We start from the raw sequence: 18,498 nt of genomic DNA on the forward strand, positions 1-18,498 counted from the left end.
TGCAGGCCAGACAAGTGCAGGTCCACCTCAGCTGCCCTATTCCATATGGGGTGCATGGTCCCACCATCCTTTGATGCCTTGCAGGCATCTGTTATAGGGGTGCAAGCGGCAGGAGAGAGGTGGGGTGTATCACTCTCAGGTGCCTTCCTGGCTTCCAACGTGCACTCAGTTGCTTGCTTGCAGTGAGCGCTCGCAGTCATTGCAGAGCTCGCAATGCCGCAGTCAATTTATACCACCAGTAGTTCTGAGCAAGTTTCTTCAAAAGCAACCAGAAGGATCCAACACTCACAGTGAGGAGCGTTCTCACCTAAATAAAAAGGAGCCACTTTCTGCTGGATTTCCAAATATCCACATCTTGCAGCCTGGTCTCACTACCATGAGAGCCCTCTGAGATCCTGCTGTACCAATTCCCTGCCAAAGGGATGTACTGCTTCTTCCCAGCCACCCTATGCAATGCGCTACAGCTGGTAAGCGTGCTGCAGATGTTAGTTTGGTTATAAACATGAAGTCTCAGGTAATCACCTGGTTCTGGGAGATGGGACTTCGGGAAGGAATAGCAAAAACTGTAATATTCATAGCAAAACAATGGGAGTTTGTAGCATAAAAGGACAGCCTGAAGTCTCCCTCCATTCCTACTTCAGCTGAGTGAAGTTCAAGACAAATAGATTATGGAAAAATTGGCCAAACCTGAGACCAAGCGTAGGCTTAATAGAGGAAGATTCATGATCTTCATTTCTGAAATACTCTGGAAACAATTATTGCCACTCAATAACCCACTGAATTTACCTACTACCCTTTCATTATAGCTTACATTTGCTACAAAGCTGTGTTTTATGTGCGTGAAAAGTTATACAGCCTCCCTCTTTGGGGACCCCATTGTATCAGATATTTTGCAGCACTGCCAGAAATAACCAAACCCTTCATGAACTAAAGGGTTATTGCTGGCACGGAATTTCCTTTGTTCCAATTACAGAATCTCATTTTTCTCTCTTGCTTCCAATTGTGCTTTCATTGTTTATGATTTGTATGATTAAAACAAACCACAGTACGTTGGCAACAGCAGGGAAATCTGAGACTTCTAGCTTGAAGAAGAGAATCTGGCAAGGTGCTAAAAATATATTAATTTGGAATTGGTATAAAGAGAACAAGAGTTATGCGGGTGATTTAGATTAACGTACAAGTTTGTCTTGAGAAATTTGGAAATGGCAGTATCTAACAGTAATACTTAATGTGCTTACAAGTTTTGCAGTGGGCAAATGTTGCTGTCATTCAATTCAGAACAGCTTGAAAGGAATATACTCATGTAAGCAGATTATTAGACTCTGAGAATCTAGATTTTAATAGGCTTTTAGTATTAAATGCTGCAAAACCCTGATACCACATATAAGGCTCAAATCACCTTTGAGATTCACATGCCTAACTCCCATAGAAACTGAGATGAATTTGATATCTCAACACCCACTTGACTTAAGCTGGTCTTTAAATGAGCTAATTATTCAGTCAGGACTTCAGTGATAAGAATCACCGTCTGGTTTTTCTCTACTTTGGAAGGAGATAAGTATAAGAGAGGCTGGGCAACATCTTCTCACCACCCAACACCACCAGCGTGAGAGCAGGTGGGAGGATGGGGCATGAAGACAAACAGAAGCAAGGAAAGGCACGATGGCAACCCTCGCTTAGGCCGGTTTAAGCTGTTGCACACCCACCCTGTCTACATGTCCAGTCCTCTGCTATCTCAGGGAAGTGCCTGTCAGTTAATTGGGCCCAGAAAAGCTGCAAAGAGGTGCACAGGGATGCACAGAGGGAGATCCAGCAGGTCTGGTCCACAGCTACCACAAACACCCAAGCACCGCGACCCCTCAACAAGCTCTTTGCAAGTGGTGGAGTGTGCCACTTGTAGCTTTTGCTGTGAACCTTTGTGGCATCCCATAAAAGCACTATATGTTTTTGCACACTTTGAAAAGTGTGAAAACCAGTAAAGTGTTGCCTTTTATTTTTTCTTCCCACTTTGGTTTATGTTCTTCATCCACACAGCAACAGTACAGCAAAAGACACAGGCACTGCTCTGCATGACCAGAAAAATCATTCTTGTACAGTTGCTGCTGTTTGCAAGCCATTATGTCAAGGCACCATGTCCTAAACCTACATAAGGGATGGCGATCTAACTATTAACCCACAGATCAAATCTCAGGAAGGAGGATGAATTCTTGCCATCAGATGGTCCAACCTGGAGATGTAAATGAGATGGACAAAAGACCACAAAGACTCAGTAAAAGAGGGATGAATCATACTAAAAATGCTAGAATACACAAAGCAGGATGAGTGATGCTGACTCATCAGCAGAGCAGATCGCACGTCATCTCTACCACAAGCCAAGGTGTAGAAAGCCCTCAGTCAAGCAGGTCCTCAGAGCTTTGAATTTCAGAGAGGTTGCAAGGGGCTTCACCAGGCATGGAGTGCACCCGCTGCATGCGTAACCCTGCTCCCCTGGTGGGAAATCTCAGAGACGGATGAAACAAGAACATAGCTCAAGTAGAATCAGACCTCAATCCCACGATAAGCAGAGCCTGCACAGGACTGCAATGAATCGATTCACTGTGTCAGGAGAAAAGCACAATAAAATACTCCAGCCATCTGCATTGCATTGGAGTCCCAGATGAGCATGCCACGTTCAATCAGGGCAGAGGGAGTTAAGGGCAAGGAGGAAACGAAGGATGGTTCAAGGCTCAAATTGGGAAATGAGACCCGGTGGAAAGGCGTTAAGCACGTCCGGTCCGCGGGGAGGAGGAACACGCTCACTCCCTGCTGATAACAAAGCACTGGGATAAACAGGACAGAGTAAATACTGATTCAGAAAAACCACAACAGGAGGAGCGTAGGGTGCAGAAGGGACTGTTTGCGTCAAATAGCAGGATACACATTGTTGGTATACCTAGTACTTGAGTACATTGGCAAGGGGCCGTGAAGTTGCTATTCCAAGCTTGATTTAATGTGTTATAGGAAAAGGGCTTAGAATAACTAGCAAGTTTTGTCATGACAGAGAGGTCAGGAGATGGATAAACCAGTAGGGCTCCTCTCTATATTAACACTCGGGTACTGCAGTAAAGATGCGAGAGGTAAATAGCCACAAACCCTACAGGAACACCACCAAAGCCCAGACATGCCCGTATGGATGCTCACGCTGAGCTCACTGACACAGCAATGCCCAAGCAGCTTTATCCATCGTCTGCACAGCACCAGGCATGAAAACACATGGAAACACGGCATCCACCCAACCATCGCTCTCCCCTCGTCTTCACCTGATGCTGCAAAGCTTTCAGCAGATTTGGCAGGTGCTTTCTAATCTACCCCTAGGGTGGGCACCTCATATTGCTATAGGAATTGTAAGGTGTCTCCCTCGAGCCCCAGCTGCCACTCCACAGGGACATGGGTGGTCTCAGATCTTCCTATGGATGTCCCAGAAACTCAAAGGGCTCTCCGGTTGTGCATGGTGCCCACGCTCAGGCAACTCAATCCTGCCCCGAGGTGAAACGTACCCAGCTACAGCAACCACACACAGCGGGTTAAGTGCAAGGCATGAGCATCTCCTCCGGTCAAGCCTGCTGAATTTTCAGTCAGGAAGATCTGATTTGCAAGAGCCAACATCCAACAAAACAAGAGGGAAACGTTAAGATATAAAGTCTATTTTACATGCACAAAACCTAGAAAATCAGACCCTTCTTTCTGGCAGCCTTTACACGTGTGGGACAACTACCAGGTCAGCATCCTGAAATTAATACTAGATGTTCAAAAAACACCGAGTTTCTTGCAAAAAGTGGCAAGATGGAGTTTGATAACTAACAAGTGCACACCAGTCCAGCAGGAGAATTACTGTAGCCATGCCAGAAACACTCCAGTACATAATACACATTCTGAGAGCAGCTTGCAAAAGAGCTCCTACGCGGTGAACAGCTGCTTGGCTCCCTCTTGGGGAAAACACTGAAATAAAGAAATTGGTGGTTTGGGGTACTCGAGCACCATTACCTTAAATGCTCCTGATTTTCAGGAATCCTCCCAGACTCTCTGAAAGAGGTGCCATGCTGGGAAGTCCAAGCACATGAAGCAGTCAGTTTTGGCTCCACATGAAGCAATGCAATGGCTTGAGAGACCATTTTAACGACACGTTTGCTTCTATTTGAAACGTTCTGCAAATGGGTCCTGGGAGAGGAGCACCCTGGACCTTTATCTTAGTTCAGCTTTATTTAGCTGAGTTCCCCCTGAGTTTCTTTGGCAGAAACACCACCAGGTATGAGAGACTTTCTCAGCCTATGGAGAGGAGAGGGTCACCCTGGGAAGCATCACGGCTGCAGATGCTAAAAATACAAGGTGGGGAGGCAGTTGATGCGTTTAAGGGGCAACAGCTATTTCCATTTTGTGCATCCATTTGCCCTCCCTCCTGAACACCCTGCCTTCAAGGGGGTGTTCAAATCCCCTCTTCCGCACGAGCCACCACCCACACTGCTTCTTTCCTTGCCCAGCCAGCAAGAGTCTCCCCCTCCAGGACACCACTGATGTCCCTGCGAGGGGATGGGGGATTTAACTCTCAGCACCCCTCTCTGCTCGCAGCAAAAAACTCCAGTATCTGCAGGCAAGGGAGCTGTCACTGGTACCTCACAGGAGCCAGCAGAGATGGTGACATCTGTGCAATAGATCAGAGGAGGCAAGGAAGAGAGGAGTGGAAAGGCACACTCTCCTCAAGCACAGCAGAGGATTTAATCCTCAACTTAACACCCAGGCAGCCAGGGACTGATATCTTGGTGCCCCCTCCATGCACACACACCTTACCCCCTCCCTGCCTTGCCCACTCCGCATGCCGTGGCACCTACGTGACCTGCCGGACTGTGCCACCAACACCGCAGCTTTGCGGCAGGGGCCCAGGGTGACATCTCTGCCTGTGACGGCCCACTGGTATTCTCAGCAGAAAGCTGGAGAAGGCTATCATCTGAAGTCATGTTTAGCCTGCAAATAACTCCAAACTTAGATTTGCAGGAGGATCTGGACTCAGCACCTTTCCATTGCTGCCACTTCACCCAGCCGTGGCATCAGCAGGACCCAGACCAGGGCCACTGGCCATGGCCCCAGTGAACTGTCATAGGCAAAGACCTCACCCTAGGTCCTCCCCTGCAAAGCTGCAGTGTTTATAGCACTGTTCTCAGAAGTTCTAATTAACAATCAGTGAGACAGTACTCAAATAATCTTTTTTTCCAATTGTACTTCTCACTTAGGCATGGAAACTCATGATTTTCCAGAAATAGGTACAGATAGAGGACACGTTTCTCCTTAGGCAAAGTAAGCACATTTTATTAAGCGTGTGATCTTAGACGCTTGAGCAATTTTTTTCAAAATATAGTTTGATGCTATTTTGGTCCCTTCAGTGTTTAAGGTCAGTATTGCGAGTACAGGCTAATTACCACCTGAGGTTACTGATCAAGAAGTCATAATTAATATCTCAACATTTCACCACTTCCTGATTTTATTTCTATTTCTTCCCTTATGCAAACTACTTAACAGCAAAGGATGCTTTGCAAAGTAGGGTGATTAGATGAGATTTATGTATAATTATAAAAAACATTTCCAAGTTCTATTTCCACATTCTTTAACATTCCTGAGGGGTGTTTTTTGCAAGAAAAAAAAAAATCTCCATTTCTATTAACACTTCCTTCCCCTTTATGCTATTAGTGGGCAAGTACAGGATTAACCTCACAGTTACCACCAGGACATCCTCAGCACCAGTGAGTGGGGCAGGGCAAAGCAGCCAGGGCACGAGCTGGCCCCTGGTGTGAATGGCTCCGTCCAGAGAGGACAGGCAGGGCTCGGTGGCAGGACGATGGTCAGACGGCAGCAGAGGCACCACCAGAGCTCAGTGCTCCTGACCTCCTCCAGCACAGAGCCACGGACAAGGAGAAACCCAACAAGGCGGTCTTCCTTGCCACTCCTTGCATGGGGCAAGGGATGCTGTCCTGCTACCACTGCATGGAGCCACATTGGAGACATCCCCACCCCAACGCAGCGCATGGTGGCAATTGCCCCCATTGCTACTCCACCATGGTGCAGCCGCCCATGGGAGCACGGCTGCACTGAGCTTTTGCTGCTCTCCCCTCTTGGCTCGCCACTACCAACCCACCCCGACTGCAACCAGTCATGGCTGCAGGGTTTTCGCAGCAGAATGCAGAAAACTCAGTGGAGGGCAGCACACAACCACTTCTCCTCTCTGTGCAGACTTTGCACATCCATCTGAGCTGCAGCAGAGCTGGACACCGGCTCTCTAAAGGTTTCTTAAGGGCAGGAGCAGTGTTCCGGCCACAGACCACTCCTGCACATGGCTAACAAAAGATAAGCAGTGCTGGGGAGAGGGAGAGGGAGAGGAAGGGAGATGTGATTCACCTCTCCACGACTTCTTGTCCGTTCCAGCAAAGAGTGTCATTCTGAACAGCAGAGCTGTGGTTGCAGATGTACTCTGGCAAGCTGCTGTAGAAACTGCTGTGGGACTTCAGCTTCATAATGAGTTCCCTGGAAGAAAGAAGGAAAAAAATGGTGCTCAGTTAAAAGAGGAAAAGAAGATGGGGTTGGTGCATTTTAACCAGTGAAGGTAGTCACACAAACACAACAAGAAAGCAGCTGGGTGCAAACAAACCACGAAGCATTGGTCTTATTTCTGACCTCAAGTAGCATTTTGCATCATTCCCTGATGTCATTCAGTCAAGGGTTGAATCCATGTTTCCTAGGGCAAAACCACTGGTGATGGGAGCGATGCCGGGGCAGCAGAACCTCAGCCCAACCATGCAGCACGCCAAAGCCAGACATACTCTCTGCACACTCACAGCACCTAAGGAAAGGTGCTGCTGGCTCAGGCTGTGCATACATGGGGTGCATCTGAGCAGCAAGTGCTCAAGCTGCCAGCAGTCCCCTCCGCTTTGCAGAAGGCAACAGAGGCCCTTCAGGAAAGGACAGCCTTGTCCCTTCGTCTGCCTGACATCGGTCATCCAACATCCCTGCAAGGGCAGGTGGCATTCTTGGTGGCAGACCAGAGCAGACACTCTCAGCCCAGATCTGTACAGATGGGTAACACTGGGTTTCATGCCACACTGTTGAAAATATATGATTTCAAGGCATACGGTGGGCTGGCTGTGGGGTCACAGACTGCATTCGAAGGGGCAGGTTACACTCAGCAAAATGGCTCTGCCCTGGGAAGGCAGGAGGAGCCTCAGCAGCAGTGCCTGCACTGGGCAGAGGGGATGCGAACCAGGCTGCACGCCCACCCTGCGCCCTCCCTTCCCAGCACGAAGGACCTTTGTCCCCAGCAGGTCCCTTCGGCAGCGGGCCAGAGGTGCCAGGACACAAGCTGACCCCAGGGACACTGATAGCCACCAGAAAGGGGACAGGAGCTGCGGGACTGGGATGCACCCATCCTCCCAGCCCAGGCTGGCCCCTTCGGTGGCACTCAGCAGCTGTCACCAGGAAGCACCCGCAGATTTAATTAGCTACATGGCACAAAGAGCACGATAATATGAATAGCAGGGACCAGAGGAAGTAAGACTTGGCCTCATGGTCTTCTGGCTTCGGTTCAGTGCATTTCCCCTTTTGGCAAGGGGTTATTTCTTGGCCTCCTTCCTCCCCGGGAGGGATGACAAGGGATCAGCACCTTGAGCTGGGAGCACTCCCGGGGGCGTCCCCTTGCTCCCCGCAGTGGTGGGACCTTGGTGGCACCTCCGCACCCCACGGGATCTGGAAAGCTGCCCAGCAGTGCCAGGCTGTCGGACAGAGCAAGCTTAGGCAGGCTGGGATGCAGAGGGGGTGCCCAGCTCCCTCCGTCCCTCTTTGCTTCTCTTTGCTTGGGGATTTCGCGGGGTTCCCTCTCCAGACCAAGCCCCTGACTGCCAGCTGGGGGCAGGCGAAACAAGGAGAAGATGCACCAGCGAAGGCAGCCTGCGCTGCTCTGCTCTGCCTTTTTGCTAACGAGGAGCCTGTTTCTGCCCTGATCGGACTGACACAGCCCATGCTGGCAGAGCCAGCAGCCCATGGAGGCAGAGGGCCACCCAAGTCCTCCCTTGGGTCACCACAACGCAACCTGCCAGGGTATCGCAAGCACCGACCCGTCCATCACTGTCCATGCCAATAAACCAGGGTTTGCCTGCGGAGTCAAAGCCCCTCCGAAGGGTGGGAGTTCAGCCCACAACCCCCCTGCACAAATTGGAGGGGTGCTTCAGACATTCACCTCTTGCATGAACCACCTCCTCGGGCCATCTCCTGTACTGGGCTTACGGTGAGGCAGGAGGTCCAACCAACACCATTTTGAAAGCCAAAACGAAGCAAGACCTGGGTCTTCAGTTACACCAAACCCCAAGCAGGACAAGCCTTATGCTGCACATCGCTCCCAGCTCCTTACATCCTAGGCACTGTCTTGCTCCCTGTCCTGCAGACCCCTTTAGCGCTGGGGAGAACGGATGGAAGAAAACTTTCCTGGGGAGCAGAGCTTCCCGCCGGGCAGGGAGGGGAAGGAAAGGGAGAAACTCCTCCGTATCTGCAGGTATGAGCTCACGTAATCCATCACAGCAGATTTCATTAGACTTCACAGTCCTCAAAGGACATCTCCAGCAGAGCCTGGGCTGTGTAACCGTCCGACGTGTTGAGACAACGGAGGAATGCAAGCCCTGGTGCTGTATCTCATGGGAAATATATCAAGAATGTGGCCCTGTTACTCTTTAAAGAGAAATCCATCCAACTTAGTCTATCTCCAGTTCCAAAAATTGCCAAGCTTGCCTGTTTCTCTTCACAGGGATTTTTCTTGTATTCAGGACAGCAGTAAAGGCACCACATGTCTCTGGGTGCGCTTTCAGATCCAGAGGGGAGATGTTTCTCCCTGACACACCAGCATGAGCCCACTGAATTATTGCCTCTATTTACAGAGGGAAGGAAGCACAGGGTGCAGTGCCAGCAGCAGAGGCACCTGCTTTACTTTGAAAATATTCAGTAAAAGGCTGCTAACATTCCTGAACTGCTGTAAAAGACTGCACCAAAAAAAAAAAAAAGACATGAGTTCCCCTTACCTACACACAGTGTTACATGCAGTGTTTCAGGCTAGAGCAACCACTTCCACCTATGACTACACCTGTGAGTATTTCTGGCACTGTAGCAGTGCCCAAGAAACCCAGAAAAGGCATTTGGTGTATGAACCTGAGTGCCTGGTACATTGCAAAATAGCAAAACAAAGAAGAAAAGCAGGAAGCAGTTTTACAGGTTTCAAAAAAAAAAAAAAAAAAAAAAAGTAGATGCACTAGGTGAGAAAACACATGTAGACACCTCGCTGCCAGCCACAGAGCAGCTCTGATGTTCAGAGTCAAAACCAGCTGCAGGTTTATGGGTAAGGGAAATAAGGAGCTCTTCCATCTGCTTCCACGGGGCCATCCCGTTTGGCGACCGCTCCTGCAGCCCATCCCGCAGGCACTGTGCTCAGCCCGAGCATTCTCACCTCCTCCTGCTCGACAAAGTTTCTTCTTCCTCGATGTGAGTCACTTTCAGGACTTTCTTGTCAACGAAAAGGTCTTCAGGGTAATTAGCTGATCGATACTGCCTCTGCTGAGCATGGCCACATAGCCGGCTGATCTGGAAAACACAAACGCAGCAGCATGAGGAAACGTTGGGACCAGAAATAGTGCAGGAAAATAGCCAAGATGTAGACTGGCTCCTGCACATGAGCTGGTCAGTCGTCCCATCATCCCCATCTCTCCCGTAGCTCACACAAGCTCCTGAAAGCAAACTGCTGCCCTAAGGATGCAATCCCACTCTTGTATGAATATCCCTGGTGGGAGGGAAGGCAGGAAACTTCAGGCACGATTTTTGGGCAAAGTGCTCCGTCATTGTCAAAACCCCTGAGCTGCAGGTATGACTGGCGCAGCTCCCTGTGCCAGGTTAAACTCATGCTGGTAGAAGGGGGCTCAAGATGTTCCCCACTCCTTCCTTGCTGAGAGCCACGGCATCTCGGGATGTTATGCTCCACCGCTCTAGCCAGGCTTTTAGGTAACACGTCCCCTCCAAATGTAAATCCTGAGGTGCCAGTTCTGCATCTCGAGGCAGCTCAGCATCCACACGGCCTGTGCCGTCGGTGCCCAGGGATGAGCATCATACACGTCATTACTAATAAAAAAATCAGGGCCTAAAATAAAGCAAGCATTATGGCTACAGCCCTGTCATACCATGGGAGGTCTTGATTAACAGGGCTCTGTTAATGACACAAATTAGCTCATTAGCACACAGATGATTCGGTAACCGGCTGCAGCGGCAAGGGAAGGAATCCAAAATGCCTCATTAAGGCTCTCCCGCGCGGCCAATGTCCTAAGACTCAGCCAGCAGCACTGCGGCCACCGCTGCAGTCCATGCTGCAGATGGATTTGCAGCCATCTCCTCCTCTGAGAGACCACCGAAGGACAACTCTTCCCCCGAGGCACCGGTGCCGCTGGGAAACTCGCCTTTTGAACCATCCCATGCTATTCTGCAGGACTTGTCCGTGCTGGGTTGTGAAGGGGTCTCGGCTGATTGCTGGGACCACGAAGGCACCACAGCTAACACCAACCCCTCTTTCCTTGAGCCTCATCCCACCACCTGCATCCGGGCTTGGGACCAACCACATACCCACAAAACGCCTGTTCCTCACAGCACCTCATTTATCTTCATGCCACACTAACCAAGGCAGCCAGCTAAACTCCGAGTTAGCCGCACACCGGAGGCTAAAAGCACACCCGCTGCCCAAAGCTACAAGCATCTGATGTGTAAAGAGAAAGAGATTAATTCTGTTCTATTAAATCCTGCATTTGGGTGGGCAAATAAATTAGTAATGTCACCTCTTTCATTATCAAGAGCAGCACAGTTTGTTTGCTCAGGCTGCCATACAACAAAAAGGAAAAGAGAAGCCTCCTGGGAGCCAGGCACTGCCATTTCTGGTTCACAGCGTGGTGGGAAGAGACGCTGCCACCGGTCCCTTCTGCACCTGCGGCTGCCTCTGCCGAAGCAGCTCCTCCTGCAGCTGCCCGGGGAGCACTTTCTGCAGCATCTTACCCATTTTTTTTCTCCGCCCTTGGCTGTGTTTCCTCTCCACCTTGCCAAACCCAAGTCTTGCAGAAGAATGTATCAGCCCTACTGCCCTCCCTAAGTCATGTGGCAGGCTTAAAAAACAGAGGGAGGAAGGAAGGACAGAAAAAGAACACCATGTTTTAGGCTCTTTTCTTTGCCTTTTGGGTTTTCCTTTAGCACCCATTGCTCTCCCACAAAATTCTCAGGTAATCCCCCAATGCAGGCAGCCAGGACTAGAAGGAAACCATGAGGCAAGCGGGAGACCTGGACAAGGGCATTTGGGACACCTAAATACCCCACCGCTGCAGAACGGGTCTGCACGTCCCGTGCTCTCTCTGTGCTGGTGCCACCATCACTGCAACAGGCAGGCTGGCAGGAGAGCACGAGGATGCACGGGGGTTTGCAGACCTCCCCCTGCAACGGTGCCCTCCGAGCCCACAGGGAGGCCAGAGATGAGACCTGCCCCAAAACTGCCTCAGGGAAACACAAGGTACGCAAACATGACGGGACAGAGGGCGTGGAACAAGCGACACCACAAACGCAGCATCGCTGCACCCACGCTCTGCACGGGCACGTAAAGCGGACGAGAGAAGCAGGAAAAGGTCGGATATTTTAAGCTGCCGCTTATGATGACTCCCTTTGATTCTCCCCAGCTCTGTGAAAAGCCCCCCTTCCCTTTCCAAAGCCTGCCTTTCAGCCGGTGAAGCCTATTGAACCCCGAGAGAAGAGCAGGTCCAGGATCAAGGCTTTTTTCCCCAAGGGTGCTGAGACACGCTGAATGCGAGGGGAGGGCCCGAGCGACAGCGCGAACAATGGCACTTCAAACAGCAAAGCGGCCGAGCGGACCAGGGCTCCTCGTCTCCCACCCGGCACCGAAGGAATCGCGGCCCCTCTGCTCCCAGGTCCTGCGTGGGAGCTGTGGCTCAGCCGCATCCTCGCAGCCCCGCTCGGCATCTGGGTACCATGGGCTCCTGCGAGGGATGGAACCACAAACAGAATCGTACTAGCCCTGACATGGGGCAGCAGATGAAATCTTCACAGATAGAAGCTGGAAAGTCTGAGCAGTGCATCCAAGTTTTTACTTATTTATTTATTCAAGGACCAATTAACCTTTTCACAGGAAAAAAAAAAAAACCAAACCTGCAGCCCATCTTGCAAAGTCACAGTGAAATGATTGTCGCGTTTTAGTCAAACAAAAACCCAGCTGAGATTTGAATTTTAAATAAAGTGAGAGAATGCAGAAGTAACAGATTGCCTGCTCATTTGCAGGGGCGGCATCACGTGCACTTTTGGGGGGAGGGAAGGATTTCACAAACCATCTGCCAAAGTCTGCTGGGCCACAAGTGGTCCTAGGACAACAGCTCAGAAATCCTGTTTCAGTCTTTCCCCCTTTTTGAGCCCCCGCTGCAAGCTCAGGAATACATGAACACAGTTTCCCAGTCTCTTTCTAATCACCGCTATTTTAAAGCAAGCTCCAAATTTTAAAAAGTCCAGAAAAATGCGATTGTAGGGCAGTTGGAGAAGGGACAACGCAAGCCTCAGAACTTGGAGGGGGGGGAAAGTGAGATGCTTCGGCTCTCCAGGCATCGCTTGCTTTGGCAGGAGCAGCAGAGCGAGGGCAGCCAGATCCCCGGCAAGGTGGGATGCCTGCAAGAGCGAGAGCAAAAGGAAGGCAGCGTATCTAATCGCATGTGCTAAACTAGTATCGAGCGACAGCGGTAATACATAGTTGCCTCCCGCCACACAACTATAAACGTGAAATTCAAAGCAAATCAACAGAATGGAACCGCTGGCTCTTCTCCTCGGGCTCCGCATGCTATCAGCGGGATCGTAAATATACACGAGTCCTTATCTAAAGTATATTCAGTGCAAGAGCCACACAGGCTCTTATTTCATGTCTCACACCCGGTCCCAGAACAGGCAGCAGCTTGAAACATCACGCCACAAAAAATGAGTAAGTAAATCAAACGGCAGCATGGGTTTTAGGCAACAGGGGTAGGGGCTTTGTTTGTTTTTAAGTGAATCTGCCAGTCCACCAAAAAACTGCCACAAGGGGACACAAGGCAAGCAAAACCTTCCCAAAGCCCTGAACTTTTACAATCCCCCAAAGCCACTGATACTTTAACAGCCGAAGCTAAATTTCCCTGCCCCAGCTCATTAACAAACTCACTAATTACCCGATTTCATTAGCCTCCTCCATGCGAGTGTGACCCAGGCCATGAGGGGAACACTTTGCCTCCCGCCAACCACTACCCACCGCCCTACTTCCTTATTCCAGCCGCAGGGCAAGCCCGTGCCCGCCGGCCGGGCAGAGCTCCTCGGGGACCCCGCGGCTCCTCGGGACCCGCCGGCTGCCCACGCTCCCCATGCCGGACGGGGAAGCAGCTGGCTCCAATGCCCCCGGGAGCTGCACGCCGTGTAATGGCTCCGCTTTAGAGGGAACATTGATTTGAGAAGAGCAGAGGGACAAAGCTAATGGAGTAGCACTATCAGCCCGCTTTAACGCTTCCCCATTAATTTAGGGTAAGAGGTGCCGGAGGACTGCAGGGAACCCGCTTGTGGCTGCATGGAAACGATGCACCGTGAGCAGCCGGGGACCAGATCCACCACGATGGCTGCTTCCAGCCGGGTCGACTGCAGGGGTGTAGAGCACAGCACTGGTCCACGTGGGTGCCTGCAAGCCAACAGAAACTGGGACCACTGGGATAAGGTTAAATTATGTCAAAAAAAGGGTAGTGACCACAGTGCCAGGTTCTGTGCAAAGCATCACCACCTCGGTGCAGCCGACAGAGAGCGAAGCCCCCGCGGGCACCCCCAGCCCGGCGACGGCAGGGTGGCATCGCTCGCAGCGCCGGGGCCACCAGTGGGACCCGCTCCGCTGCCCGGGCACGAGGCAGGGCGGCCGCACGGGGCAAAAACCTCTCGCCTTGCCCATCAGCAAGCAAGTCCAGGTGGGGAAAGATTGGAAAGCAGCACACGAGAGATCCTCAGCACCAATCTGAGCATCACTTATAAGAGTGTTTTAAAGGTAATTTTCTAGAAGATTAAAAAAAAAAAAAAAAAAAAGCTAATCAACTTCCCCTGAGAAGAGAGTGCATTAGACACTGTTGAATACCTGCTGCTGCCACCTCTCATTCAGCCCATGAGCTCCACTCTGCTCCAAAGGAGAGCTTGCTAAATTTGACCTTTGCTTAAACTTTACATGGAGTTTCCATTTGTCTTCTGTGTGAACTCTTCTGCTTATAGATTCGTTCTCCAGGAAGTCATAGTATTTTTTTTTTTTTCCTCAAGGGGATGGCCTCATTTTTGAAGATTTCCTCCCGCAACCTTCTCTGCTCTCTGGAGTTCACGTATGTCATTTTATACCTATTCCCGAGTTTCCTTTGGGAGAAGCTGCACATTAAACTGAAAAGCGATTAACTATTATAATTGATTTGAACACAGCCTCTGAAAGGGTGATTTGCTATGGTATGCACAGAAGAGATGACCACAGACCTCAACAGAACGTGCTGCCTTCGGAGGAGCCAACTGGTGCCCCTAAACCCTGCATATCGTTCAATGACAGAACCCAGTTTGACGGTTCAGTAAGGTTCAGTCTGTATTGGTGCTTCTTCCCCAATTCTTTTTCACAACCTACTCTGCTAAACATCACACGTATTATTAGCATTATAAATGGGGCACAAATGCGTTCTTTATCTTCAAAGCCACCATAAAAGTGAACCTGAAGTCTATTACTCAAGCGCTGCTATAGAAATCCGCTTAATTAAATTCTAAAGGGCTTAAACCAAAAATATACATTGCGATGATGTGGGATAGAACATAAACTTTTTAATAGTAGTAACCAAGCACATTTACCATTTCTACAGGTGTAATAAAAATGCTAATATATGTTAATGTTTAGTCTGTGGTTAATGTTTTGTCTTGTTAATTTCCCCAGGGCTTTTATTACTGATTTAAATCTGCCACACTACCCCAGTGATTGCATCGCCTTCCACAAACTGCACGCTACTCTCTCAAGCAAATGCTGATTAACAGAAGTAAAGAAACATTTAGCTAGGACAAACACTCTTATTATATGCTTGTAATCATTATATACATTTTGTCAGGAAGATGGGAAAGAGACAAGTCCCCGCTCCCTCATTCTTCTCACAGCGGAAAATATGATTACGGGCATAAAAATGAATTTATAAGCCTTTATTTTAGGAAGCACATCATTATTAACTAAGTAACGATTGTTCTTCTGGTTCCAGGCACTCGAGCAGAAGGAACAAACTGAGTATGATAACACAGATGTCTTCTACGCACATTTCACTAAAATTCCTCATTAATGGAGTACTAAATGTTATTAATCAGCTCTATAGCATTACAATTTCCATTATTCAGACAGCACCTTGCAAGAATTACATAAGAGACAACATCCTAACTCACTCACGCGGAGCAGCAGGAATCGCGGGAAGTGACCTACTCTCTGTGCCGAGAAGGGCGTTTAATAATGCATTACCTTTAAATAATGCAACACTATAATGTGTAAAATGCACACAAACACCAATGCTTAGAATAACAGAGCGCCTGTCACACCAGCGCCCGCGGTGACGCCCAACACATGCTGCAAATGCGCTACAAATGCTCAGGGACCCCTGCAGCTACCAGACCAGGTTACGCTGAAGACCATCACCACCTGGTTTGAAGACCAGGTCTTCAAACTCCTGCAGACCAAGGAGGCATTAAGGAGGCATTTTTAGAAGGAAACGTAACTTCATTTTTATATCTCATCCTTCATGCAGAGCATCACGAGACACTTTGCAGAGGCTCAGCATCACAGAAGGAACACAGGGCCCACGGAAGACCAATGGGTGCCTCCTCCCTGGGCTCATTTCTCCTCTGCAAAGACAGCTCTGACCACTGACCGAGAGAAAAATGAGAGAGGGCTCAAGACTTGATGGAAGAGGAGCCAACGGCGCAGTCGCCCCCACAGACCCCAGCTGCTGCCCAAGGCGCCTGCCATGCCCCAGTGTCACCCAACGCTAACTGGCGCCGGTTCCTCAGGGCAAGGAGCAGGATGTGTCCCCATGCAGCCACACGTATCGGTGCGACAGAGGTGACACAAGAGCTGGCAGGTCTGATGCATCATATGGTTACACGGCCACTCCAGCCCAGAGCCTGCATAAGGGCACGGGTGCCGCAGCTCAGAAGAGCGGTGGGGAGCACAAGAGTTTCAACCCTTGGAGCTAATTGCTGCAGTTGGATGATCCCCATCTGCACTTCCCCCTGCTGCGTCAGGGTTCAAATAGCTTAAATCAGTCGGAGACCACCCCTGCATTTCCATCCCTGCTCCCATTAGGGCATGCCACCCTGTCCCCAGGAGGAGCTGATGCCCGGTGTCCCATAAGCGTGCCACAGCATCCGAGGCACCTCCGCGCTGTGTCCCACCACATCCCTGACCCCTGCGCTGACCCAGCTTCTCCACTGCGCAGGATGCCCTTTCCCTCAAAGGAACCGTGACCTCAGCTTGAGTCGAGCCCTTTCAAACCTACATAAAATAATGCAAACAAGATGTTTCTTCTTTCTGGCATCCCCAGCACACAGCGTTTAATCTACCAGAGAAAGCTGCTTTGTGTTTAAGCAAAAGGCTGTTTATTGTTATTTATAGGTAGAGAGGAAGTCAGACTAAATGATCACAGTTGTTCCTTCTGCCTTTATAATCCATGACATACAATTAAAGCACAACTTTTCAAGTCAATGTTTCCCTCCAGTGTTTTGTTAATTCCGCATTTAACACAAAATTTGGTATTTCAGTTCTTACGGTCGGACCTCGGCAGCAAACCGCAGGGCAGGCGGCTGGTGCCCCAGCCTGGGCTCGGACCCAACCCAGCCAACCAACTGGGAGAGTCAAGGAAAAGGCATTTGCTTAATTGTCAGCACACGCTTATGCAGTTTTCCCAAGTGGAGACATTTCCTGGAACAGGGCCCCGTAGCATCCTAATGCACCCATTATGGTTTTAAGTTAGATCTACGCAATGTGATGTTTCTTAGACAACCAAACTAAGGCTTTATTCTTGGAAAGAGAAGTCAGCCTTCCCTGAAAGGTGACAACAGAGCAAAAGGGAAGATGTGGGAGCAAAATCCAGAGAAAAGCAGGAGTGTGCTAGACCGACCGAAGCCAGGTTCAGGAGCAAGCTGTGACAGCACCTGGAGCCCAGCTCCTGGTGAAGCCCCGAGCCCCCAGCGTGCTGCGTGGCTCGTGCGGGGGCACGGCTGCTCCCGCGCTGCCGCTGTGCCTTCGGGACTCTGATTCCCCGAGGAGGCTGAACGTGTTCCAAACTCAACCAGCCAATTTCAACATTAGCACTGAATCATCAAACTTGCCAGAAAATTTGGACTCAAGGTAGCAAAGCCCATTTCTGCTAAGGGTGCTAAATACATTGCAAATATACAACCGGGCTTTGTGCATACTATAATACTCGCACAACTGCTACTGCAGGCCCTTAGGACACCCTCCTGTTGCAGGCAATTAAATCTACTCCATCCCATCAAACTGAGAAGCGAAGCAAGGAATTGGCTTGAGGGATTACTGGTTTCTACCAAGAACTTAAAAGAAATTCCTTTCCGCACCTCTACCTGTTGCAGAGCACCAGGAAGCGAACAATATGGTGGCGTTGGGTTGACGGTTGGACTGATGATCTTAGAGGTCCTTTCCAACCTTAATGACTCCTAGTTTTACTTTCATTAAACAATAATCCAGCCACCAAGCCAGGAAACATGAAATTATCACTCTACCCTTAATTGGTTTAGCGGTGGAGTTGGTAATGTTAGGTTAATGGTTGGACTGGATGATCTTAAAGGTCTTTTCCAACCTAAACGATTCGATGATTCTATGATTCTAATAACCCCTCTGAGAGCAGCAAGTTCGGCGCAGGCTGCGAGCGCCGGCTCCCTTGGAGGAGAGGAGTGGCTGGGGCTGCCCCGTCTCGCCGGCAGCCGGGGAAGCGGAGCCCGGGGCAGCCCCGCTGCCCGCAGAGGTGCCCCCACCGCCGAGGCCGGGGCGATGAGAAACGGCACGGGGCAAAGCCGGGGAGTACGATGGCTCCAGGCAAGCGCCGTGCGCTTGTTATTTTCCTTCCCCGAGTTAATTGGTTTCCTTCGCAGATTTCTGTGGGTTTTAATATCGCGCCGTGTTTGTGCCTACGGCGCTACGAAAAGGAACAATACGAGAGAAAGAAATTCCTAGCAGCTTAATTTAGAGAGGAAAAACAGATACCTGCCATCAGTCTGGAACATAAGCCAGCCAACTGGAGACAGGGCCTATAATAGGTTATTTAACAGCAGCCGTGTCAGCTGGGTTGCAAATGTGGTCAATACCTACCAGTCCAACTTCCCCCCTGCAGCCCCGAG

The 18,498-nt window shown here is 50.1% G+C and overlaps 1 protein-coding gene across 1 annotated transcript in view; it reads right to left on the reverse strand.

Moving 5' to 3' along the window:
• The window catches only part of GPC3 (glypican 3), a 153,198-nt gene that overhangs the window by 51,668 nt on the left and 83,032 nt on the right, over positions 1-18,498 (reverse strand). The window contains exons 4-5 of the mRNA XM_075720799.1: positions 9,509-9,642; positions 6,424-6,549 (exon numbers count right to left, since the gene is read on the reverse strand). Coding sequence (XP_075576914.1) covers positions 6,424-6,549; positions 9,509-9,642 — 260 coding nt within the window. The remainder of the gene's footprint in view (positions 1-6,423; positions 6,550-9,508; positions 9,643-18,498) is intronic.

The sequence above is a fragment of the Pelecanus crispus genome, chromosome 13, assembly GCF_030463565.1.
Source record: "Pelecanus crispus isolate bPelCri1 chromosome 13, bPelCri1.pri, whole genome shotgun sequence".
NCBI lineage: Eukaryota > Metazoa > Chordata > Aves > Pelecaniformes > Pelecanidae > Pelecanus > Pelecanus crispus.